The 26,333-nt window shown below is 53.5% G+C and overlaps 1 protein-coding gene across 3 annotated transcripts in view; it reads right to left on the bottom strand.

The window, feature by feature from the left end:
• Positions 1 to 26,333, bottom strand: part of MTHFD1L (methylenetetrahydrofolate dehydrogenase (NADP+ dependent) 1 like) — a 1,409,858-nt gene that overhangs the window by 349,282 nt on the left and 1,034,243 nt on the right. For all 3 annotated transcript variants that reach the window (XM_085612491.1, XM_085612490.1, XM_085612492.1), the window contains exon 24: positions 22,260 to 22,437. In XM_085612491.1, the coding sequence (XP_085468617.1) occupies positions 22,260 to 22,437 (178 nt within the window). The remainder of the gene's footprint in view (positions 1 to 22,259; positions 22,438 to 26,333) is intronic.

Below are 26,333 nucleotides of genomic sequence, written 5' to 3'. Positions count from 1 at the left end.
TATCCACAGGAGGAACTGTGGAGGGCTTGGACCAGGTGCCCTGCAGAACGTCAGTGAGGGCCTCGTTAAACGGCAGCAGAGGCTCAGTGGAGCTTGCTGAGGTTTGAAGCACCTCAGTGAGGATGTTGGTCCTCACAGCCACGGCAGGCAACTCGAGCCCAAGGGCCTCAGCCGCCTTGCGCAGCACCACAGAAAATGCTGCACCCTCCTCCGAAGCCACGGTCGGAGGAGAAGTGAATCCAGCGTCTGGCGAGGTGTCCAGCCCGCTGGCCTCCCCCAGTTCATCTGCCCAGTCCTGAGAAAGCTGTGACTGAACAGCCAGAGGGTCCTCGAACCCCTCCCAGTCGCCCCCTTCTTCCGATTCCTGATAAACAGGAGGAATGATCGGAACCGGACTGTAGAGATGGTAGGTCTCTAGCGGCGTCGGATGCGGCGTCGGCGGACGCCGTGCCGGCGTCGGGTCCGGATGAGGGCTAAACTGGGGCGTCGGCGTCACAGGCGTCGGCGTCGGCGGCGCCGGTGACGGCGTCGGTGGTTCAGGCGTCGGCGCCGGTGGAGGAGTGACAAGGTCAACCGGCGTCGACTGGGGCCCAGGCATGGGCCCCGCGGGGACCTGCGGCGTCGAGACCGGAGTCGTCGACGGCGCCGGAGCCGCCGGCACGCGAGGTCGCCCAGTCGAGCCCGCGGGGCCCGAAGGCGCGCCAGCGGGCGTCGACGGCGGGGCCAGGCTCCTCATGGCCGAGAGGAAGGCGCTGATCTCCGCCGGCGCCGCGTCAGCCCCAGGGACCGGAAGGTATGGGGGCGGACGCGGCACCTGCGGCTCCGCCGGAGCCGCGGGGGTGGAACCACTGGGACCCTCGGCCGAGTCGCGCGACCGGCGAGGGGAGTCCGAAGAGCGATGTCGCCTCTTGGACTTCTTTGAGTGCTTGGACTTACCCGACGACTTGGAGCCCGACGATCGATGGTGGCGTCGGCTAGGGCTCCGCGAGCGATCCTTGGACCTCCTCCTGGACCGGGATCGCGCACGACGCGGAGCCGAGTGGCGAAGCTCGAGAAGCTTGCGGGACCGCTCCCGCCTAGCCTTCGAAGTCAGGGCCTGGCAGTCGTTGCACGACTCCGCGTCGTGGTCGAGGCCTAAGCAATAGAGGCACCGGCGGTGGTGATCGGTCACCGACATCAGTCGATGACAGTCTTCACAAGCCTTGAACCCAGGCATCCTACCGGCACCAGATGTCGACAGACAGGGATCAAAAATGATCAAAAAGAGTTAGTCAAAAAAGACTAAAAGGGGTAGCTCTCCCGGATCTGCGCTTACTGGCGCGGAAAAAAGAAGAACTGACGTCAGCGCGCGAGGGCGGCGTCTAAGTACTCCGACGACGTCATCCCGGCGCACGACGCCGACGACGGACGCGGAGCCGCAGACGACGCCTAGCGGCGCGCAAGGGGTATTGCTGACGAAAAATCTTCCGGATCCAGTCTGACGCCTGGGGATATTCTAAGGTGAGGAATCTAACTAACGTGTAAGGTGAGGAATCTAACTAACGTGTTTCTTTCAGATCCGCTGTTCTGGAGGATAGACCCGAAACAGCGCCGAGTCCAGAACCATGAAGTCCAATGATAAGGAGCTTCTGGGAGGGACTCAGATGCGACTTCTGCACGTTGTTGGAGAACCCCAGCAAATGCAGGAGGTCGGCCGTTGTCTGGAGATGGGAGACGACTGCCTGGGGCTAGCCCGCCTCCAACAACCAGTTGTCGAGATAGGAGAAGACTGGAACCCCTAATCTGCGGAGATGAACTGCGACCACTGCCATTACTTACGTGAACGTCCGAGGGGCACTGGTGAGTCCGAAGGGGAGCACGGTAAACTGAAAGTGCTCTTGGCCTACCGCGAACCACAGGTAACGCCGGTGGGCCAGCACGACGGGGATGTGGAAATACACGTCATGCAAATCCAACGCTACCATCCAGTCTCCAGGGTCTAGGGCAGCCAGACGCAGCGGTGTGATTAAGAGGTTTCCTTTTTTCGGCGTTCCATGTCCGGCGATCTAATTTTGCTCCGAGTCAATTAGACAAGATTGAAGCTAAAACGACTGTGGGACTGAGTCACAGCGAGACCACTGAGGCATTGGACATATGAATTCGGACGCTTACAACCCAAGTTTGGCATCGCCATCAGAAGTACATCTATTTATACCCTATAATCATTATTTGTAGACATAAAACGACAGGACTAGCGTTTTGGCATTTCCTGCATGAATTCTGACCTTGTGAGTCCATCGAGACTACTCCTGAGCATCTTACTTATTACCGATTTAAGATCTAGATCCGACAATTCTACACCTGACTGTGTTTTAAGTTTTGGGAAGGCTCCTACACTTTATCCATCCCTGGCTTTATTGGATTGTGAGCTGCCCTGTCAAGATTACTAGTGTGTAAAAACATTTTGTGACGAGGCTTAACAGCCAAATTTATGTTTGTTATCTCTTTATTATTGTTGGTCTAGTTTAGCATATTATTTTTCATTTCCCTGCCCTTTTAATACCAATACAGCCCTGAAGAAGGAAGACTCCGAAACGCGGGTCGGCGCAATTGTGTATTTATTGGTGCACATGTATGTTTATATGGTTTTTGTATTGTATTGTTGATATTTGTGTATGATTATTTTGTAAATTGTATCTTTGTCACTTTTTATATATGTTCTTCATTGATTGTATTGCTTCGTTCACTTCAGCATTGATTTATAGTTATTAATGTATGAATATTTATTTACAAAAAATGAAATGATTTATTCAAAAAAATAATCTGATTAGCAATTATATATATTTTTATAAATAAAACAAAAACAGATAATCATTCATTGTTCTTTTTCTGTGGTCTTTTAAGAGGTTATCCTGTCATAGGGGTTGTCTCTTTTTTGTATTTTGAATTGTTTATTCCCTGCTACTGTACCCCATCAATTTATTAGTACAGGGACCCTCTGATGTTCTCATTTTCTAGGGCAGCCAGAACCTGAGCTAAGGTGAGCACCTTGAACTTCTCCTTACGGAGGAAGGCGTTGACGCTCCTGAGCTCCAAGAGAGGGCGTAGGCCCCCTTTGCCCTTCTTGGGAACCAGAAAGTAGTGGAGTAAAAACCCAGACCTACTTCTGAGCCAGGAACGCGCTCGATGCCCCCCTTGGCCAAGAGGGCCACAACTTCCTCCTGCAGAAGTTGCAACAGATCCCCCGACATGCGGTGGTACTGCGGTGGCATGGCTGGAGGGGTCGCCTCGAAGGGGAGGGAGTAGCCCCTTCGGACGATTTGCAGCACCCACCTGTCCGACGTGATGGTACGCCAGTGGAGCAGGTGATGGCGAACTCTGCCTCCCACTGGCGTGGAATGGGCCTGAAAGCTCGGACTAGGAAGGCTTTGAGGTAGATGCTGCGGGAGCAGATGTGGGCTGACCGGCTCTCTGTCCCCCTGCTCCGCCACGGCGGAATCCACGTCCGTGACTGCGTTGAGGCTGGTTCTGCGGCCTGTGGCTGGACGACCGTGCGGGGGCGCCCCTTCCTTGGCCACGAAAGGGGCGAAACGCAGAAGTTTGCTGGCGCTGGGCTGATAGACCCAAGGACTTGGCCGTAACCCTGGAGTCCTTAAAGCGCTCCAGCGCGCTATCTGCTTTGTCGCCAAAAAGGCGACGGCCATCAAAGGGCATGTCCATGAGAGTGCTCTGGACATCCCCTGAAAAGATTGTGGACCTCAGCCAGGCGTGACGACAAATCGCCACCGTCGTTGCAATCGCTCTACCCAGCGAGTCTGTGGTGTCAAGTCCACATCTAATGGAATACCGTGCTGCATCACGCCCCTCAGCAAGAGCCTGGGCGAGCCGTGTCCTGGCATCCTCTGGACACTGGGGCAGCACGTCCACCACCGTATCCCACAGAGAGTGGGTGTAACGGTCCAAAAGGCAGGCGGTATTAATGGACCGCAACCCAAGACTGAGTGAGGAAAACAGTCTCTTACCAAACTGTTCCATCCTTTTGGATTCCCGGTGCGGACGGGAAGGCGGTTTGGGACGTGGAGGCCTGGATAACCAGACTCTCCGGGGTGGGGTGTACGGACAGAAAGCAGGGGTCGCCCAGAGCTGGGCACTGGCGCCGGGCCACGTTCCGATCCACAGGAGAGACTGTTTAGGGCTTGGACCAAGTGCCCATCAGAACGTCGGTGAGGGCCTCATTAAACTGCAGCAGAGGCTCCGAAGAGCTTACTGGCGTTTGAAGCACCTCAGTGAGGAGGTTAGTCCTCACGGCCGCTGAAGGGAGCTCCAGACACAAGGCCTTGGCTGCCTTGCGCAGCACCACAGCATAAGTAGCCCCCTCCACCGTAGCCACGGAAGGAGGAGAGATGGAACCTGTGTCAGGCGAAGTGTCTAGACCACTGGCCTCCCCCAGCTCAACTGCCCAGTCCTGACTTAACTGGCACTGCTGTGCCAGAGGGTCCTCAGACCCCTCCCAGTCCTCCCCTTCATCCGTGTCCTGATAACCAGGCAGAAATAACGGAGCTGGGTCATAGGTGAATTCCCCACCCATCGACGCCGGAGAGAGCGCCAAGCGGCGCGGCTCCAACGCCGGACCCGGACCGGGGCTGAAACCAGGGACGGCGTCGTCCGAGGACAGCGCCGGGAGAGACACCATGGGGGTCGGCGCCAACGGAGGAGTCGTGAGGTCAACCGGCTTCGACCGGGATCCAGGCCTGGATCCCACGGGGGCCTGCAGTGTCGGGACCGAAGTCGACAACGGCGCCGGGGCCAAAGCCGTTGGCTCGCTAGGGCCCCCAGTCAGACCTGCGGGGCCCGGAGGCGCGTCGGCAGGCCTCGACGGCGGGTAGAGAGTCCCCATGGCCACGAGGAAGTCTCGAATCTCGCCCAGAGTCGCATGAAGCCCAGGGACCGGAGGGTGTGGGGCCGGAAGCGGATCCGGCGGAGCAGAGGGAAGGAATGCCTTCAGTGCAAGTTGGATCGCCCGCTGCTCCAAAAGGTGGATATGGAGCCGGGACTCCGCCGGAGACCAGAGGCCTCTGATCTCCGCCTCTCCTAAGTGGCCACCCCATCCCAGGAGGGACGCATCCGTCACCAGTGTGTGCTCCGGTTGGGGAAGGGAGAGGGATCTGCCATTGACCCAATCGCGATTCGTGAGCCACCACTGCAATTGTCGTGCAGTGCCCTCCGAGATTCGGACAGTTTGCCCTGATGTTGTACCCCTTGGAACTTCAGGTCCCACTGCAGAGCCCGCATATGCCATCTGGCATGTGTCACCAGCAGGATGCAAGAGGCCATCAGGCCCGGAAGCCGGAGAGTCATCCTGACTTAAACCCGGGACAGAGGCTGAAAGATCGGAATCATAGCCTGAATATCCCGGACTCGCTGCTGAGGAGGATAAACCCAAAACAACGTCGAATCCAGAACCGCTCCGATGAAGGGGTGTTTCTAAGAGGGACTCCGGTGCGACTTCGGCACGTTGATGGAGAACCCCAGCAAATGCAGGAGGCCGGCCGTAGTCTGAAGGTGGTTGATGACTGCTTGGGGCGAGCTTGCCTTCAACAACGAGTCGTTGAGGTAAGGGAAGACTGACACCCCTGACCTGCGCAGATGAGCTGCGACCACCTCCATCACTTTCGTAAACACCTGAGGGGCGCTGGTAAGGCCGAAGGGGAGCACGACAAACTGAAAATGCGCCTGGCCTACCGTGAACCGCAGGTAACGCGGTGGGCCGGCAAGACGGGGATGTGAAAAAATGCGTCCTGCAAGTCCAATGCTACCATCTAGTCTCTAGGGTCAAGGGCAGCCAAGACCTGAGCCAGAGTCAGCATTTTGAACTTCTCCTTCCAGAGGAAGCGGTTGACTTTCCGGAGGTCCAAGATGGGACGCAGACCCCCTTGTCCTCTAGGGGACCAGAAAGTAGTGGGAATAACAACCACTCCCTACTTCTGGCCCAGGAACGCACTCAATGGCCCCCTTGGACAAGAGGGCTGCAACTTCCTGCTGGAGAGTCGCCAAGTGTTCCCCCGACATGCGGTGGTACCGAGGTAGCATGGCTGGAGGGGTGGACTGAAAGGGAAGGGAGTAACCCTTGCGGATGATATGCAACACCCACTTGTCCGATGTGATAGCGAGCCAGTGGGGGAGGTGATGGCGAATCCTGCCACCCACTGGCGTGGGGTGCTCCACAAAGCTCGGATTAGGAAGGTGTGGAGGGAGAAACAGCAGGGGCGGAGGTGGACTGCCACCCACGCTGGTTCCCAGACCCACCCCTGCAGAAGCCGCTTCCGCGGCCGTGTTGAGGCTGGTTCTGCACAGGCTTGCTGAAGGAACGTGCCTGGGCGCCCCTGCCTTGGCCACGAAAGGAACGAAAACTAGGAATGGCTGGGTTCTTCGTAGAAAGACCCAAGGACTTGGCCGTGGCCCGTGAGTCCTTAACACGCTCCAGTGCACTCTCGGCCTTATTGCCAAACAGGCGAGTGCCATCAAAGGGCATATCCATGAGCGAGCTCTGGACATCGGGCAAGAACCCAGTAGATCGCAACCAGGTGTGGTGGCGCAGTGCCACAGTCGTAGAAATCGCCCTGCCCAACGAGTCAGCGGTGTCCAAACCACACCGAATGGTGAACTTAGCCGCATCCTTACCCTCAGCATCCGCCTGGGAAAGTACAGCCTGGACCTCCACAGGACAATGAGGCAACACCTGAGCAACGGTATCCCACACCGCGTGGGAATAGCGGCCCAATAAGCAGGCGGTGTTCACCAACCACAGCCCCAAGCTGGCCGAAGAGAACAACCGCTTACCTAACTGTTCCAGCGTCCTTATCCGGCAGAGCCGTGGGAAAGGCACTCTGCGACGTCGAGGCCTGGATGAGCACTCTCTCAGGTGTGGGATGAGTGGTCAGAAATGCGGGGTCACCAGGCACCCCGTGGTGACGCCTGGCGACATTCTTATCCACAGGGGCCGCCGTGGCCAGCCACAACCAAGTGACCAACAGGACGTCGGTGAGGGCGTCGTTGAAGGGAAGCAGTGGCTCCGACGAAGTAGACGTCGTCTGGAGCACCTCAGTGAGGAGGTTAGTTTAAAGGGCCACCGTAAGAAGATCAAGGTTGACGGAGCACCATCGTGTAGGAAGCGCGCTCCTCCACTGTAGGCGGGGGAGAAGCAAACCCCGGATCAGAAGAGACATCGAGGTCACCGGCGTCCTCCAGATCGTCCACCCAGTCCTGCTCGGAGTCACACTGATGGGCAAGCGGGTCCTCGGACCCCTCCCAGTCATCCTCCACCTCCGTTGCAGGAGGAACCGGCAGTGGCAGAAGAGCCGGAGAATGGACAAACGGCGCCATGAACGGCGCCGGATGGGGCTAGGCCAGCGCCGTGTCCCAATGCGGATCCCAGGCAAGAACTAAATGGTCCTGGAACCGGGGCAAGGGCGGAACAAACGGTACCCACTGCAACGCCGGAGGCGGAGCCGAGGGTGGCGCTGGGGCCAGAGCCGGCAGCGCCGGACCCCGTAGCGCCGGGGCCGGAGCCAACAGCGTAGGATCCTGTGGCGCCGAAGCTGGATCCGCCGGTGGCGCCGACGTGCCAACAGGATCTGGACACGGGACCGCGGGGTCCGAAGGCACGCCGGCGGGAGCCAAAGGCCTAAAAAGGCAGTCCATGGTGACAAGAAACTCTTGCACCTATTCAGGAGTCGCCGACGGACCAAGTAAGGCGGGTAGGCCGCGGGACTCCCAGGCTACAAAGGAGCCGCAGGGGCAGAACCCCTGTCCCCCTCGTCCGCATCCGAGGACTGACAGGGGGACATCGGAGAGTGAACCGGCTTCTTCGACTTCTTTTTATGTCATCGCTTACCGGAATCCGAGGGCGAAGACTTGGAACCCGAGGAGCGACGGCTGCGGCCCCGCGAGTGGTCCCGGGAACGGTCCCTGGACCTGGAGCGGCGTTGGGACGAGTGCCGGGCCTCCAGCAGCTTCCGGCGCTGCTCCCTCAAGGCCTTCGGGCCATGGCCCGACAGTCCCGGCAGGACCGGGAGTCGTGTTCCGTCTCCAGGCAGTGGAGGCAAACATCATGGGGGTCCGCCACTGACATGTTGCGACAGCAGGTCCCACAAGACTTAAATCCAGGCATGCCAACCGGCCTCCTCCCCTCTGGAGGATCGGCTATTGTTAGATCCTATGGACCGTAAAGCCATCTCCCTCACATATAAAAAATTAGTCAATAACCGAACCCAATGTTGAAATTAAGGTCGAGTTGGCAACATGATCTGGGGGAGATTGAAGACGAGGATTGGAGAGAGGCCCTCGCTTCTCCCAGAGAAGTGGCGATTCCAATGCGACTCCGACTTGTACAGTTTAAAGTGCTTCACAGGGTCTATTTTGACGCCAAATTACTGATTAGGTTGGGTACGAGACAGGACCCACTGTGCCTCCGGCGATGTAACCCGACCGGCACATTCACACACATCTGGGACTGCCCGCACATACAACAGTATTGGACAGAGGTCACCAGACAGCTGACCAGAGCGTGTGGTAAACCTATTCATCTGTCCCCCAAACTATGTCTCCTTAATATTTGGGAGGCAACCGACCTCTCAGAAGTGGAGCAAGCGGGGGCCACGATGGGATGGGCAATTGCCAAACGTAAGATTGCCCAGAAGTGGGGGTCGGGGGAGACGCCACGGCTCTGGGACTGGGTGACATATGGATTATGCCATGATTGCCGAAAAAACGGTGTTCAAAGGGAGAGGTGGTCCCACAAAAAGTGGGACCACAAATGGGGAAAGTGGAACTAATATAGGGGTGATATCTGTATTTCTCCCACGGTGGAATTGCGGAGGGAAAGGTGTGAGTTGATGAACAGGCTGGGAGGGACTGTGGGGGCCTCCGCGTCATGATAGGATGCCCCTGCAGCTGGACCAAATACTTATTTTTCCTGTCTCCTTGTCCCTGCGAGGACGTTGCAAATATAGCAGAAGATACACTGTCGAGGATCAGTGAAGTGTGTGGCCAGGAGCCTGAATATGTTGTGAATCGCAGTCAGGATGTTGTTTTGCCTAACCTCAGATACATGTATGCTGTCTTAACCCGATGCCTTTTTGTTATCAATAAAAATTGTTTTAAAGAACTCCAGGCATCCCTACGTGCACCAGGAGAAAAAGGGGGAGACAGAAAGTCTCAAAAGAGTAGTCAAAAAGTGACTAAGGTACATGCTGTATCCGGATCTGCGCTTGCTGGCACGGAAAAAGAAATAGCTGACGTCAGTGCGCATGGGTGGCGCCTAAGTAGTCTCCGTGACGTCATCTCGGCACTTACGACGCCAGCGACGGACGCAGAGCTTCACAACGCCACCTACTGACGCACAGGGGTACTGCTACAAAAAACTTTCCGGATCCAGTCTGGCGCCTGGGGATATTCTAAGGTAAGGAATCTATCACGAACGTGTCTGTTTCAGATTGGTATGACAGAGGCAGTGCATACTGATCCAGTATGCACAACAGTGGAAAAAGCACTCTCGAACCCGCACCAGCCAAGATAGGTGGGGCAGCATTGGCAGGATGCCTGCCCCCGGCCAGGAAGTGCCGGTAGTACCAGAAACACCAGACACTCCAGCACGCAGTGGCTACTTCACAAGACATGTGAGAGGGCAGATGGCAACAATTATAAGTACCCAAAACAGTACTTCAGTAAGAATGATAGTCATGTGGAAGACAGGAACACACTTAAGCGTACCGTGTGGATGGAAGAACCACACAAAGTATAGAAAATAAACTCCTGTAGGGTAGCGTGAGCAGCCCATAGGTGAAGGATGCATTAGTAGGCAGGCAACTGGTAAACAAGGGGGTATCTGGCAAGCTAGACACCCACAGAAGAGCTTGTAGGATGAGCAAACCGGGGCGAAGACCACGGACAACATAGGAAGGAACGTTGCATGTGCAACTCTGCTGTGTGAAGAGCACAGAGCAGATATAGATTTAGAAAATATACGTGTAAAACAATGGTTTACCTGATTAAATACTAGAGTATGTGAAAAGTACCAACAGTCATATGGAAGCGGAAGTGGACAGGACCATGTCCAGAGTCGCATGCGAAATCAGCCACCTGTCGGGGAGGAGCCACGGTCCCCCGCTAGACAGATGAGGAGATGGAGCCAGACATGATAGTGGAAATAGTGAGGACCAACTTTATTGCCCAGGGACCCAAGATATGAGTACCCTGAAGAGAACACTCCCCTTGAGAGTGTTACAGCAGGAACCCAATGCCGAAGTGTGGAAAACATCTGTGCGGAAGCAACAGGGAATGTGGAACAATTTCCATTGGGAAAGAGCCCAGAGAAGGAGGGCATAAGGCAATGTACAGCAAAGACGTACAAAGCAAAAGCCGCCACCTTCAAAGACAAGCCCAGTAAGGGCTGAGTACAGAAGCAATCACGTAAACACCCTATTACAGTAGACATACCAGGGTGTACTCCAAATTTGTGCCAGCACCAATAAACGTGCCGCCCAGCGTCTTTTTCTCGGCGCAAAACAATGACAGTGCGTCATCCGTGAAAGAACTGTTCTTGAACAGAACATGGGCCCCAAGAGGCAGTGGTCGGCAAAAGAAAGCCACCATCACGGACAAGAAGAGCTCTATGATGCTGAAAAAAGGGGAACTTGTTAAGGCAGGCGAAGCATAGGCCGCATGGTAAGGAACCCATACTGAGGCATAGAAATACTACAGGCAACTGGAACCTACTGTAACCGAAAGTGCTATAGAGTGATACTAACGTTAGGATCACAGAACAGCGGAGAAGATAGACAGCCTGACCCAGAGAAGGATGCCTGTGAGGAAGACTCCATAGGAGCGTGCCAAGGTATCCACCGAATAGGCAGCAAGTACCCCACATAGGGTAAATTTTAACCCCCGCTAGGGGATCCCTCTTGGGCAAAGTACACATTCAGAGGGCTGAAATGAAGACAGAACCAGCCGTCAGACTGTACTGAAGACATACTGAAATGGCGGAACAACCGCCTACATTATTGGGGTACTATGCATGGAACCCGGAACATCTTTGAAAACCAAAACAACAACGCCACATCGCCTATGCAGAAGATAAGGATACTATAAAGGCAGAACATTGATAGTTACGGTAGTGCCAACATGAGGCGTGACACCGCTGAATCTGTGCGGCTGTCGAAAAGTTCCACGTCATTGAATGGTAGGTCTCTAAGAGCATCCGGAACATTGTCTGGAAAATTACTGTTGTGCAGCCATGCATGGCGCCGCAAAACAACAGACCGAGCAAGAGCTCTACCCATAGAGTCAGTGGGATCAAGGGAAGACCTTAGGGAAAGCTGCGCCATTCACCTGCCATCATGAAGAAGATGTCATTCTGGCCATAGTCCTTCAGGAAGAGAAGGCAAAAGGGTCTCGACCAAGTCCCAAAGCGCAAAGGAAGCGCGCGCGAACACGCAAGACTTATTCAATGCGCGGATGCTCGCACTGGCATAAGCAAAAAGCCGGCGACCACATGTGTCCAACCACCTAGACTCCCTGGTGGGAGGTAAAGGCAAAGCGAAGGAAGACTGCAAGTCAAAAGCCGCCTGAACAACCAGACCCTGAGCCCTATGGTGAAGGGACAGGCAGAGTGGATCACCCGGGGCAGGACAGTGTCTGCGAGCAATGGCCCGATCAACAGGGTCACCAGTGGAGGGCCTCGCCCATGTGCCAAGCAGGATGTCAAATAAAGAACCCTCAAGGGGTAGCAAAGGCTCCACCTCAATAGGCTCCATGTGGAGAAGATCCAGTAAAGGATTGAAAGGAATGGAAACCACCGGGGGCTGAAAGCGAAGAATAGCTGCCGCCCTGTGAATAGCTTGTGCGTAGGCAGCACTAGCCTCAGTCGCCATTCTGGGAGGCAACATCAAACCGTCAGTTGGAGACTAATCCGACCACTAGACAGTAGAAGTGGAAGAGCCTGAGGTAGGTCTGAAGGCCACGCAACACTAGGGACCTGCACCATGGGGCACAGAGACTACCTCGGACCCAGGGAGTCCAATGGGACATCAACCTCTTGCAAATGAGGAGGCATAGGCTCTGGCGCCGGAGTTGCACGACGCCGAGTGGGAGTCGCATCAACGTCCGAGGAGTCCAGAGGATTATCCTCATACAAAGGCGGAGGTGTCGACATCGGTACCGGTGTCAACCGACGCCGAGTGGGAGTCGAACCGACGTCGACGACCTCCAGAGGGGACTCGGACAGGGCGCCGCCCGACGGCGATCCCACCGCAATAGGCGGAGAGGAAAGACGCTGAAAGAGCATCGAGCCCGACGCCGCCTCCGACGTCAGCGCAGGAAGCCGTGTGGGGCTATGCGGTGACCGGGCGAGTGGGTTGGAATGCCAACTGGGATGGCCCTCTGAGCCGTGTCCCATCATCCTCGTGTCGACTCTGGAACCGGAGTCGACGCACACAGCCGGCGCCGAGGACTAATCAGCCGGCAAGAATCAGACATGAGTGCCTTCCACCTCTTTGGGACCCGAAGGCGTGCCAGGGAGAGGGGGTGACCCAAAGAAAGAGTGGAGGGCCTTTGACAAAGCCTCCATTTGGGTCCTCGTCGCTCCAACTCCCCGAAAGGGAGGGTATGTAGGAGACGACTGCCGGAAGCCCATTTCTGGAAAGGAGCGAGAGGAACTGGCCCCAGCGTCACGCGTATGGGTGGAAGATCTCCGCGACTTACGCTTGTGCTTACCCGCCGCAGAACGACATCTACAGGAACGACCTCAGGAATGGGCACGATTCAGAGAGGGAGAAAGTTGACGCAAAGGTGCCAGGCCGGACAGCCGTGCGGCTAGCAATTTAATTAGACGCTCCCTCAAGGACGAGTTTCATTTGTTGACAGGCGTCGCACTCTTTGGAGTCGTGGTGCACTCCCAGGCACCACATACAGACGGCGTGCGGGTACGTGACAGACATCTGGCGTGCACAGGTCTCACACGCCTTAAAGCCTGAAGGCATCGCACACTGTTCCGTGACGCCAAAGGCGTCGAGAAGGCCGAAACATAACAGGCCAAGGAACCGCTGGTTTTCCAGGAATCGCGTTGGGATGCGGAAAAGAAGAAAACTGATGTCAGCGCGCTGGGAGGGGCATATATGGCTCTGCTGATGTCACGTCCGTGGACGACGTCAGGGTGGAGCTGTGCGGCGCCGCCCCTGGCGCGCAGAGGTGCTGCTGCGGAACGTTTACAGGATCCAGTCTGACGCCTGGGGATATTCTAAGTTAAGGAATCTGCGTCTAGACGTCTCTATCAGATAGGCTGTTTTGATGGTAAGCCAGAGGGGGCAGTTGTACAGAGTTTCGAACGAAGCACACATCAGGAAGGTTAGAACCAAATTAAGGTCCCACTAAGTCTTAATGAAAGGGGAAGGTGGGAACATATGTACAAGGCCTTTGAGGAATCTATTTCCAACAGGTGATTTATATAATGAGAGTTGGTCTGGCAGCCTCAGGAAGCTGGACAGGGCCGAAAGGTACCCTTTAAGAGAGCCCAGTGCAGAGCCCTGCTGGGCAAAGGACAAAATAAAAAGCAAAACTTGAGAAAGGAAAGCAGAAACAGGACCAATAGTCCTTTCTGTACAATTTTTACAAATTTGTTCCACCAGCAGGCGTGCACGGTCTTGGTGGAGGACCACTTGGCCGCCAAAATAACATTGTAAACTTCGGGAGTAAATAGTCCAGAGCCACAAAAATTAATTGGGCCTGGTTGCTCCTGATCTTCTTGAGCACTCTGGATAGGAGTGGTATGGGCAAAAAGGGGTAAAGAAGGCATGATCTCCACTCGAGATGAAAAGCGTCTCCGTGCGAGAGCTGCCTTTGAAACTCCAGTGAGCAAAACTGCTGACATTGCGAGTTCTCGGCAGATCTAACCAATGCTCTCTCCACTGTTGAAAGAGACCTTGCACCACCATGCCATTCTTTATCCGCTAGGCATCAACGGCTAAGTTTGTTCACCCTGGCGTTCAGAGAACGCGCCAGGTGTTGAGCCACCAGGGATATGCCCTATTACAGCCATGTCCTGAGACGCAGGGTTTCTTGACAAAGGGTCCACGACTTCACCCTAACCTGTTTGTTACAGCCCCAATGGCGGGGTGGGGTTTGTGAACAGCTCAGATGAAAGCTAGCATCCGAGAATGAGGCATGTGTGACTTAGGCACATTGATAGTAAACCCCAGCGAATGCAGGAGGTTCGTCGTAGTCTGGAGGTGGGAAACAGCCTGGGGCGAGTCAGTCTCCAAGTCAGTGGTCGAACTAGGGGAAGACTGGCACCCCTGATCTGCAAAGATGAGCTGCAACCACAGCCTTCAGCTTGGTGAACACCCGAGGTGTGCTGATAAGGCCAAAGGGGAGCACAGTGAACTGAAAATGCGTGTGGCCAACCGTAAACAGCAGGTAGTGCCGATGAGAAGGCAGGAAGGATATGTGAAAATAGGCATCCTGCAAGTCCAACACGAATATTCAAGCTCGCGGGGGTAGGGTGATTGGTGAGGAAATTTGGGTCGTCTGGTGCAGGGCGATGGCGGCGGGCGATTGTCCTTTTCAGAGGAACCCCTGTGCTGGTCTTGGACCAGGTTCCCAGTAGGACATCAGTTAAGGTCTCTTTGAAGGGCAGCAGGGATTCCAAGGAGGAGACACCTGGCTGCAGGACCTCTGTCAAGATATTAGTCTTGACCGACAAAGCTGGGAGCTGAAGGTCCAGGACCACAGCTGCCCTTCACACCACCATAGCATATAAAGCTCCCTCCTCCATAGCCATGGTAGGGGGAGAAAGCAGGACAGAATCTGGAGAGGTATCCAGTCTGCTGGCCTCACTCAGTTGCTCATACCAGTCCATTTCTCGTTAAGGCTGGTCTTGTAAAGGATCCAGCGACTCCTCCCAATCTTCATCCATTCCTCAACCTTCAGAATAAGGCTGACGAAATGACCTAAGATCTAGGGGTTCTGTCGGCGCTGGTAGGTGCCGGTCCAGTTTCGGGTCATCGGAGATTAGAATGGGGCTGGCACCGAGGGAGGGTGCAGGCGGGAGCCTCAGTGTCGGGGCAGGCACCGGGGAAGGTTGCAATGGCATGAGCAGCATTGGTCCAGATCCATCGCCGGATCTATGGGTAATTCATCGGAGCCACCAGCGCGGAACCCGATGGAGCCCCCCTCGGAGCCACATGGCGTCATAAAATTATTTAAGCTGGGCAGGGGTCGCTCCAGCTCCCAGAAAGACAGGGAAGCACGCAGCCGACCGAGGCACAGGTTCAGAAAGGAGAACAAGGCCTAGAATGCCAAGACTAGTCCGTCATGTTGGTCTTGGACTTTGACTTATGTTTTTGCGCTTCTTACCTGACCGCCTTGACAACTTCGAGTGGGAGGACGTACACTTAGGACTCCCAGAGAGGTGCTCAGATCGTCCTCTCGACTGGAAATGTGAACGAGACCCCTGAAGACAGTGAAGTGGTGCCAAGCGCCGGGCTGCAAGCAACTTTAGGGACCGCTCCCTCAAAGCTATGGGAGCTATGGCCCAGCAGTCGGAGCACAACTTTAAGTCATGGTCGTGCTCCAGACGCAAACCAGGTGTAGGTCCATCACCGACATGGCGCAGTGACAGGCACGCACAGTTTGAAACCAGAAGCCTTCTTAGACATGATGGAAAAACCTACACACCAAACAAATGGTCACCAAAATGTCGAAAAAAGTCAGTCAAAAAGTGACAGAGGATAGCTCTCTTAACGGATATGCGCTGGCTGGCGCAGGAATAAAAGAACGGACGTCAGTGTGTCTAGGTAGTGCCTGTATAGGTGACGCGGCCATCACAAGGGCGCACACGACATCACGCAGAGCTGACTGACACCACCTACCGGCGCACAGGGGTATTATTTGAAGCAAAATCTTCTGCATCCAGTCTGAGGCCTGGGAAATTCAAAGCTAAGGAATCTGCAACTAGATGTCTCTATCAGCTAGTCCTATATTTAGTTCTAACTTTAACATTACTAATGAGAAACCATTGAAGTGATTTTACAAAAGCAGAAACACAATCTGCAGTTTGCTCCTCTGTAAATCGAATGCTTCAATGCTCGGTCTCATGCCACAGTGCCATCCTCCGACTCGATCCCTGTCAAAACTGTTTGACACCACAGTCCCAGTGGTTGGCCTTTCATCCAACCTTACCGACCCCATAACTAAAGTGCCATCCATATACTACTCCTTCTAAAGGGTGGGTCACAATGTCTTCTCATTATTATCAACGTCCTATCTCTTCCCACCAAGGTTATCATTCGCTTCCACTGTACCAAATGCCTAATTTTGTCCATTCCTACTATGTCACTCTATGGCACTGCTAGGGACTAATTTCTTCCTTTCATGGTGGGTGATTCTTCATCCTCCCTGACCCCTATCATTGTCCTATCCCTCCTGTCGTACAAGTTACTTACCTTCGGTAACGATGTATCTGGTACAGACGATTCTAGCCGCAGATTCCTTAATGTAGAATTATCCCCAGGCGTGAGACTGGACCTGGAAAACTTTCTTGCCCAGCATCTCTGTGCTGGGGGGGCTGTACCACGCGACTCCGCCCCGACGTCTTCCACGGGCGTGACGTCAGCGAGGTTACATAAGCCACACCCCGGCACGCTGACGTCAGTTTGCTTCGGAGAACTTTTCCACGCCACAACACGGAGCCATCACAACAAAACTGAGGAGAGCATGGGAACAGTGTGGGAAAAAACCAGAGAAACCAATTAGGGAGAAACAAAAGGTGTGGAACAGCACCAGTTGGCACCAAGGCACCAGAGGGCTACAACAGGAAAGCCAGAGCAGGAAAAAGAGCAGAGCACCGCTCTGAGGAACAACTGAACAAGCCAAGGCGCTAGCACCAGTGGGCACTAAAGCACCATAAGGCCAGAGCAGCGAAGCCATAGCAAGAAAAGCACAAAGCACCACTCCGTGGAACCACCGTGCAAGCCAAGGCGAGAGCCATCCTGGAGGCACAAGCATGTGAAAGCGCCGTGACAGAAAGAGAGAGGGTCTGCAACCACAACCATAGAGTGAAAGGCCACAAGCCTGGAACAGAGGAGCAAGAGCAATCCATCCCCAGACTACACTGCCAAGGATGGCCATAACCCCTGAAAGGAGTAGGAGGACAAAGGGCAGGCAAAACAATCCCCAATGAAGAAGACCGCAAGGGAATCAGAAACTAACAACAGAGGGAAAAGAGCAAATGTAGGCCCTTACACTGGAGAGAAACCAGCTGGAGGGATGCCTGACCGGAAGAAAATGAAGAGGACACCCACAGAAGACAAGCCACCCAGAGGGAGGCGAGTGCAGAAACCTAAGCAGAGGGTCCTCGCAGAACGGGGAGGAAGGGCAGGTCGTGAAGGAATCTGCGGCTAGAATCGTCTCTACCAGATACATCGTTACCGAAGGTAAGTAACTTGTACATCTGATAGAGACTACTAGCCGCAGATTCCTTAATGTAGAATAGATACCCTAGCCTTACCCAGAAGGGAGGAGGGCCTGCGAGAGAGTCTCCCACCAGGAGAGACACAGGGCCCCAGCAGGGGAAATGTCACAGGGACAAGAGGGAAAGGCCAGGATAACTGAAGCCCAACCATGGGAGAACGGTCCAACACCCCACAGGGGCAGACAGCGCCCGAAAAGCCCCAAGGAACACAAGGACCACCTCAAACCCCAGGGAGAAGAGGTAGGAGAAGAGATAGAACCAGAGGCAGGGCCCACCGTAAGAAAAGCATACACAGTGACAGAAAATAGAAGACAGACGGAAGAAGAAAGTCACAGTTGCGCAACGCCCAAGCGGACCAGAAGCAGGACACAAGGAAATACATCAAGGGCTACAACGTTGGATTAGAGCAAGCAGGCCTGCACGCACAGCCATCAGCAGGCAACACCACGGAACGGCACACCCAGGACAAGCCAGATGCCGGCAGAGGTCAGGAAGGGCCAGGACACACCCCAAAGGAGGGGCCGGTCCAAAAACACACACACTGACCTATGAAAGAAATGGAAGCAGGCAGAAAAGAAAGAGCTAGAGACGGAGGACGGACCAAGCCGTTTACCAGAACAGCCAAGGAAAGCCAGTCCCCCCCAGGACACAAGACCGAGGACTAAGCCGAAACACCGGACAGAAGTGTGGAACGGCCACAGCACAACGCCACAGACAGCAGGCAAGACTGGTCTAGCGACATAGCGAACAAGAAGGACGGACCTAGGCGCAACACAAGCTGCTTCAAGACAATCGGCAAGAAGATCGCACCTGCGACATACCATGACACCAGGGAGAACAAGGAGCCCGAAAAGGACGACCACACCTCCCTAGCACATGACAGAGCTATGTAATAGCTACAATTTCCCCACATAGGGTATGTTACGTCCCAAGAAACATGGGAACACCTCTTAGGAAGAAATTTCAGCATCAGAGGACAAACAAAGACCTGTGGAGAAAAACGCAGACGGCTTGCCAATCAGCCAATAAAGAAGACGCATAAGGCCTAATCTCAGGACCTACACGGGCTCACCAACAGCCAAAACCCCACAAGTCAAAAAAGGGCCGGACCAGCAGCCAACAGCGCCAAAGGGCCAACGGAAGGAACCTGAAGGCACACCAACCACACAGAACACAACCGGGGCTACTCGTTATTAGGCCCCAGAAAACAACGGGAAAACACCTCTCAGAACACAGACCAACATCCAGGGTCACTGAGGAGGGAGGGGGCGGAGGAGGAGGAGGACGAAGCCCCGCAAGGAACCTCTGAATGGCAGAATCCGCAGGGGTATGAAACAAAAGAGCGCCATCGAAGGAAAGGTCAACCAGCCTCTCCCGAATGTTCTCAGGGAAAACACTATCCCTCAGCCAAGCATGACGACGGAGGGCCACTGAAGAAGCTATGGTGCGTCCAAGCCCCTCAGAAACGTCCAGAGCCGAGCGAAGAATAAACGCAGCAAGCTCCCTGCCATCCAAAACATGGTGCCGCAGATAAGTGCAGGCACCCTCCTGAGAAGCAGAAGACAGAAGGGACTCCGCCGATTCCCACAAGCAAGAAGTGGCTCTGGCCAACACACAAAGCATGTTAAGCGCCCGCAAGGCAGCACTGGAGGAGGCAAAGACGTTGCGCCCCCAGGAATCTTACCACCGGAGCAGGACGGTGGCGGTGCAGAAGCGGCTGGGGCACCGGGTCCCCCGTGGCAGGATGCCCCCAGGCCCCCAAGAGAGAATTATGGAGCGAAGCCTCGAAGGGAAGAAGCAGCTCCCGTCCACCAGAGCCCTGATGGAGAACCTCCAGCAAATAATCCGCGGGGAAGTGGGCAGCCGGGTCGCCCAGCGCAAAATCCCCGCAGCCGTGGAGACAGCCCGGGAGAAGGCACCACTCGCCTCCGTAGGGCAACGCAGTGGGGAGAGCAATTCCTCCGTGGGCGACATCTGCAAGCTAAGCCGGCCGTCCCCCAGCCCAACCAGAGTAAGGAAAGGCCAAGCCCGGAACGGGGGAAGGTTGACCGACGAATGGGGAACCTGAGGCTCCTCCGGGGAAGACTGTGGGCGCGGGGACGGCGAAGAGCCGTCCTTGGAAGACGCCAGGGAAAAAGCCACGATGCGGCGTCCCGTCTCCGGAGAAGATTAAACAAACAGTTGCTGAACCTCTGGAGAAGAGGGGGCGTCTGAAGACGAATTAACGACCAGACGCCAACCCCGGCGTCAGCTCAACTTCGACCGGCGCCAAAGGGGACGGCGAGACGACCTCTACCACGACACGCGCAGTGAGAGAACGGGGTCGGAGCCGGGGCGGCCAAAGAACGGCGCCGAAAGAGCGCTGACTCGACCTCCGACTAGGCAGCTGCCTGTGGGGATAGACGAGGGGGGCCCGGGGACACACCCAAGCCCCTAGCCAGCCCCTGCAGCACCACCAGGGCCAGCAGCCATCGGCGCCTAAGTGGCGTCAGCTCAGCCTCGGACAAGGCTGCCGCCTGCCCAGTCGACCGAGGGCCCAGAGGACAAGCCCCAGCAACCTCCCGCGACACCACAGGGACCCCCATGGGGGTTTGTGGCGAGGCAGAGGCGCCGTGGTCCGAAGGAGGGAACCCAGTAGGGCCGCACCCCGACAACACCACATCTCCAGACCCTGAAGCTGAACCTGTCGAGCCGGGGCCGCCGGCGACGCTGCAGAAGGCCCCGCACATAGCAAGAGATCCGCAGATGTCCCAGGAAGATGAAGAGAAGGAAGAAGAGCCAAAGAGACCTGCAAGGCCACCGCATAGGCCTCCATTTGGGCTCTGGTCACCCCCACGCCGGGGAACGGCATGTAGGGTGGCGACAAGCCGGGCCGCACAACCCGCGGAGAACCCGATCCCCCCCCACAGGGCGGGGTCCGGGCCTCGGCAACAAACTGCGACACTTACCAACAGGTGAGTGACACCCTTGTGGCCTCGGAGAGGGACGATGTCTGAGACGGAAGCGGCAGTTCTTGAACCCTTCCGAGACGACGCCGGCCTGGACATGCGGGCCGAGAGAAGTTTCATCCGGCACTCCCACCGGGACTTTGGCTTCATCTGCTGACCAGCCTCGCAGTCCGTGGAGTCGTGGTGCTCCCCCAAACACCACATACAAATGGGGTGAGGGTCCGTCGCCGACATCTGGCGCGCGCAAGACAAGCACGTCTTGAAGCCCGAAGGCATTCGCACACTGTTCTCAAGAAAACGCAAGGTGTAAAAGGAAGGCCTGAAAACAGGCCAGGAACACGAAAACTGACTTCAGTGTGCCGGGGTGGGGCTTATGTAACCTCGCTGAGGTCACGTCCGCAGAAGACGCGGGGTGGAGTCACGTGGTACCACCCCCCCGGCGCACAGGGATACTGGGCAAGAAAGTTTTCTGGGTCCAGTCTCACACCTGGGGATAATTCTACATTAAGGAATCTGCGGCTAGTAGTCTCTATCAGATATGAAGCTCGAGGCTTTGCCCTCTACCTCACTCAATGCTCTAAGCCCTCTCGGCACCCTTCCCCATGTTCAACCCAACCCTCTGACAAACTCCTCCTAAGAGACAGGTGTCTTTTCATTCTTCCCTCCCATAACACTGGCAATGTTATGTAGTCTATTAACCGTCCCCACCATGTTTTTGAACCAGAGCTCATCAGAGTTATTGTTAACCTAAGTCATATCCACCAGATGGAGGGATGAAGGCACCCGTAAAAGTCAATGTCTGCCATTATTATAGGGAGAGCAGCAATGTGTGGCATCTTAACACCACTTCAGAAAGTCATGTATGCACATTGTGTATGTGTGTTTTATACCTCAACCATTCCATGCCAGGTATCTTCCACACTTAGGAGGAAACGGGAATGCCTCTGCTGAAAATCTGCTACGTCGACGAACACTGATCTCCAAGCAAGGGTGGAAGACATGGACAATTGCAACATATTTGCTGTATCAGTGCTTTTATGATGTTAATGTCCAACTCTCTTTTTGGCACGCCAAATCCATCTTTCAGTAGTTACCAAGAACGTTATCCTTTACCCTGATGACAACTCTTGGTGCGGATCAAGCTACAGTTTTACCGAAACTTCTCTTTTTGTGGCAAAAATAATGGAAGCCCGAGGTAACTGGACACTAAGAACAGAATAACAATGTCATACGCTGTAATTCATTTCTCATAATGTGCGACATAGCAGAAGTCAGACATTAAGAAGCTGATGCCCTACACAGTACCTTAAATCTGTGTGCAACAAGCGGCATGCATGGCTGCTTTCTCATACGCCTTTCTGCTTGGGACCAGAGCATGTAAACTGTGGAAGGGAACATTCTGCGATTTCATACCTTAGTAGGTCTTGATATCAAAAATAAACTCATGGATTTTTGCCTGGTGAACTAAAAATATTTGCATCCAATGGAATATACATTGTGTTCCTCTTGTTCTCTGTCAGTGGTAGAAAACAAAAACAAAGAAACACTGCTTTTCCAATGCTTGTTTCCTTTCCATACTAGTACTGCATTCCCATACCAGTGGCTATGCATTTACAATGGGAAAAAGTCAAACTGCAAGTAACAGAAAGAAAAGAATACAGGGCTGAAGACACTACCCACAGCCACCATAGGCCAACTTGAGAACACCTGTCTTCTCAGTGTCAACAAAGCTGCAGGCCGCTGGATGGCTGCAACGCGCCTGCCCTTCAATAAACACACAATGCATACAAATACAGGGAAATACTTACATCCAGGTCGTAAAGAAATCTGAAAGTGTTCTGCTGCTGAGCAGCTGCCTTCACAGCCGAGGCAAGTTCGACAGCCCCTCGGCCACCGACTGACCAATGGCTGCAGGGAAGGGCATCAAACGCGCCGGACTCTTTGGCCAGTTTGCAGACAAGGTCAATCTCTGCGCGGGTATCCGTTCTGCAAACCAAAAACGAGAATCATTTGTGACTCACTACGGCCATATATAATTCTCAGATTCTGAAAAAGGGGTGTCTGATGGCTTATTCACTCAAATACCGGAGCACTGTACACACAAGCCTCTTAATGTTTTCTTTGGGCGAACAGAGACCTAAGCATACTCTCATCGCTGGGGATGCCTCAGTTTTGTCCAAATGATGCACTTCTTGGACCCTTGGGGGTATCACGCCGATGTCTCTGCAAATTAAGTGCGGTGCTTCAGGGTCAGTGGTTCCTTCACATACCGCCTGTAGCGGAGAAAGGTCAAAGGGTAACCCTAAACAAAGGCATCCTCTACCGGTGCTGGTGGGGTCTCACAGTGCTGGACTCAGGGGCTTGCTGGACTTCAGGGCGTGGTGTATACAACGCTGTCCCTCAATGAGGGGGGGATCTGAGCCTGGGACCAGTGCGCGAGTTCCAAGTGTTATCAGTGAAAGTTGGGCCGCCAGGCTTAAGGGGAATCACATTCAGATTGTCCTGCAGGGGACAATGAATATACACCGGGCCCTGCATCCTAGTGGGCCTGGAAATCTGCATGCGTTTACGATAAGGAGGGTTAATTGCCCCAGGCGCACAGGACGGGTAGATCACGGCTGGGCTATGCGGACTCGAGCAACCCGAACCACTCTACAGGAAGTGCTGAAAGGCGAGCAGGAATGCCAGGTGGCTCTTAAAAATAAAATAGACATTGTTGATCTTGGAACAAGCTTCGTGAAATCTAAGACGGGGCTGGAAAGATGAAAAAAACGTGTTTGGCGACCTATCTTAAGAGGCGTCGAGCCGGATGACCTGAAGAGAGTCCCAAACACTTTGGCTGAAGACTGCGATGTACACAAACACTCAAGGAGCAGTGTATCATTTTGGGAATGCCTGGAAAACGTGGAGGTCGCACTGTGGCTCTTTTCACTGGAGGCCTAATTGTTAGCACTCTGAAGGCAAATTCTTCAACATGGAAAGAGCACATACGGTGCTCTGAACACTCTAGGTCCTTTCCCCAAGACTAACAGCACAACTACTGGTGCTGCTCCTATGTCTACTTTAGGTGCTTGCACCAAGACTGTAACAGCACAACGACTGACCCCTCATGATAGAAACGCATTGAACCTTTTCCAGAGCGCCTTTTTGGGGGGCACTGAACTCTTCAGCGCTTTAAATGATGTTTTACATTTATTATTCTCTAATGTATTTTTTTTTTTTCTTCTTTTTTTGAGATTATGATTGCAGGAAATATCCTTTTCTGGTTTGGTCAGCCCAGATTTTTCACCTTTAGCTGGACCCTGTAATTTTTTGGGCTTTAGAACTCTTTGTACTGTAACCCGGCTAACCAGTGGTAAAGTGCCTGTGCCCCCCCTTTAGACATGATTGAATTGGCATATTCCCAATTGCTATACTTAACTTGCCTATAAGCTTCTTGTATATGGTACAAAGTATACCCAGGACCTGGAAGTTTCATGGCACTGGTGGATTACATCACCTATTATGCTATCAACCACAGAGGCAGTGCAAGCAGGTCTTAGGGCCTAGCATTGTAGCAGGACTGTAACAGTGCAACGACTGCAATTCAGCCTGTCAAAATAAACTCCTTTGATATGCCCAAACCTTCCTTTTAAACAAGAATAAGTCACCAAATGAAGGCCTTGTAGCCTACAAGGCAGGGAGCCAGTTGTTTAAAAGTATGACGTGTAGAAATTCAACGTTTCTATGTCCTTACAATGGCTAGCATTCAAAAACAATTTTTCACTGTGACAGATTAAAATCCTAATTTTATATCTTGGAAATGGGACTGGCTCGAAAAATAATGAAAAAACTATTCTTAACACGTGTTTAAAAAAAACCAATTGTTTTAATGATCAAATAATGATGTTTATCATTATTCAATATTTTTTATAGTTACTAAAAATTCAATTAAATGGTGAGGTTGATTTTTAATTATTAAGGAAAAGTAACTCTTTGAAAGTAACCCTCTCCCTGCCAGAATTGTCACACTGTTAACTGCATATTCCTCTGCCAGCTCCAAGCCAGTGACTAGCATTTGAATAGGTGTGAAAAAGTGCGAAATACATCCCAGAAGCAAACAATAGTCTAAACTGAATGGACAGAGGACTCTTCTGAGCTCCGCAGAATATGCAGGGTGAGGCTGCAGGCCTCTATTTGGAAGCACAGTGTTAAATCCTGCTTGACAGGTCAGCGGTAAACAACGTTTACCACGAAACATTTTGCCCGCAGGGAATCACAACGCGGTCGTTACAATGACCGCTTTGTGATTCCGCATACCATTACTCCGCAAGTCGAAACAACGACTTGCGGAGTGGGGGAGGGGGGGGGAAGGTGTTGGATTCAAAATCCAACACCTTCCCTAGTGTCCGCACAGACTGGAGTTGGAATAGTAAATTATACTATTCCAACATCCAGCGCCCCCCTCCGCAAGTCGTTGTTACGACTTGTGGAGGAATGGTATGCGGAATCACAACGCGGTTGTTATAACGACCGCGTTGAGATTCCCTGCGGACAAAAAGACTGCGGGATCTCGAGACATATTCTGACAGGTCTACTGAGATATGTGTAACACTTAAAAGGCAGAGAACAGGATAGCAAGACAGTTCTTGTGTATCCACGGTCTGGTTGCTGAAGGATCTTGCTTTTGTCCTATTTGACTTCTTTAGTTGGGTTTGTCAGTACAGAGAGTGCCTTAAACTGGATTTAGTGTTAATATGGAAAGGCACTAGGATTAGTATAGTACAGTTCTCACAAATACCCCCAGCTCCCAGAGCCAAAGTTTAGCGTGGCCAAAAACTTACCCAAACTTGAAAATGCCCCAAGTGGGTAGAGTTGGCTCCAGGAACTGTTACCATATTGGACAAGTTACTTACCTTTGGTAACGATGTATCTGGTAGAGACACAGTCTAGCCGCAGATTCCTTAACTTAGAATATCCCCCCAGGCGTCAGGCTGGATCCAGAAAATCTTTTTTCCCCAGCAGTACCTCTGCACGCTAGGAGGCGTGTCGGCCGGCTCCGTCCTGACATCATCCACGGAAGTGACATCAATGGAGCCATATAAGACCCTCCCGGCGTGCTGACGTCAGTTTTCTATAGTGAAACTTATCCACGCCACAACGCGGAGCCATGACAAAAACTGTGAGAGCATAGGAAGTGTGTTAAAAAAAAGAGCAAAATTGATGAAACAACAATGATAAGAAACATGAAAATGAGAGCCAAACCATTGGAATGAGAAACAATACCAAAATGAAAGAGCACCCAGTACCAGAAGGGACTGAAGGGAGCTCACAGAGCACCTGCTTCCAGCAAGGACCCAGCAAGGCGAAAAGCCATGCCCCACCTCAAGGAGGTAACGGCAGCCGAACAAAAGGTATGACAACCAAGGCACAGTCTGTCACCACAGGAGGAACGTTAAAAGAACCACAAGAGTGAAGCAACATGTTGCAAGACAAGTGAGCAGAAGTGAACAACCACATAGAATGTTCACCACACCCCCCCCCCATCTAGTGATCCAAGGACTGTAGCATAACCGAAGCTGCATTCCCTCACAACGGCGTACTCGCTAGGCTCACCCCACACTGGGATATTACGTACTGGGACTGTGGTACTGACCCATCTCCACGCGTTGCCCCATCTGGGATCTTATTTCCCTTTACAGCCGGGACGGAATTACAACCAGCGGGGTGATCTACTATTCCTGCCCTACTTGTCCATTAGCCCGGAAGAAGTCATTGGGTTCACACCCTGACGAAACACCTGTTGGCTGGGCATTTGATCACCGATTAAATCTACAAGAAGAACAAGTTACTTACCTTCGGTAACGATGTAGCTGCAAGAAACATTAGTTAGTTAGATTCCT

The sequence above is a fragment of the Triturus cristatus genome, chromosome 6 (assembly GCF_964204655.1).
Source record: "Triturus cristatus chromosome 6, aTriCri1.1, whole genome shotgun sequence".
Classification (NCBI taxonomy): Eukaryota; Metazoa; Chordata; class Amphibia; order Caudata; family Salamandridae; genus Triturus; species Triturus cristatus.
This window is presented reverse-complemented; position numbering and strand designations above follow the sequence as displayed.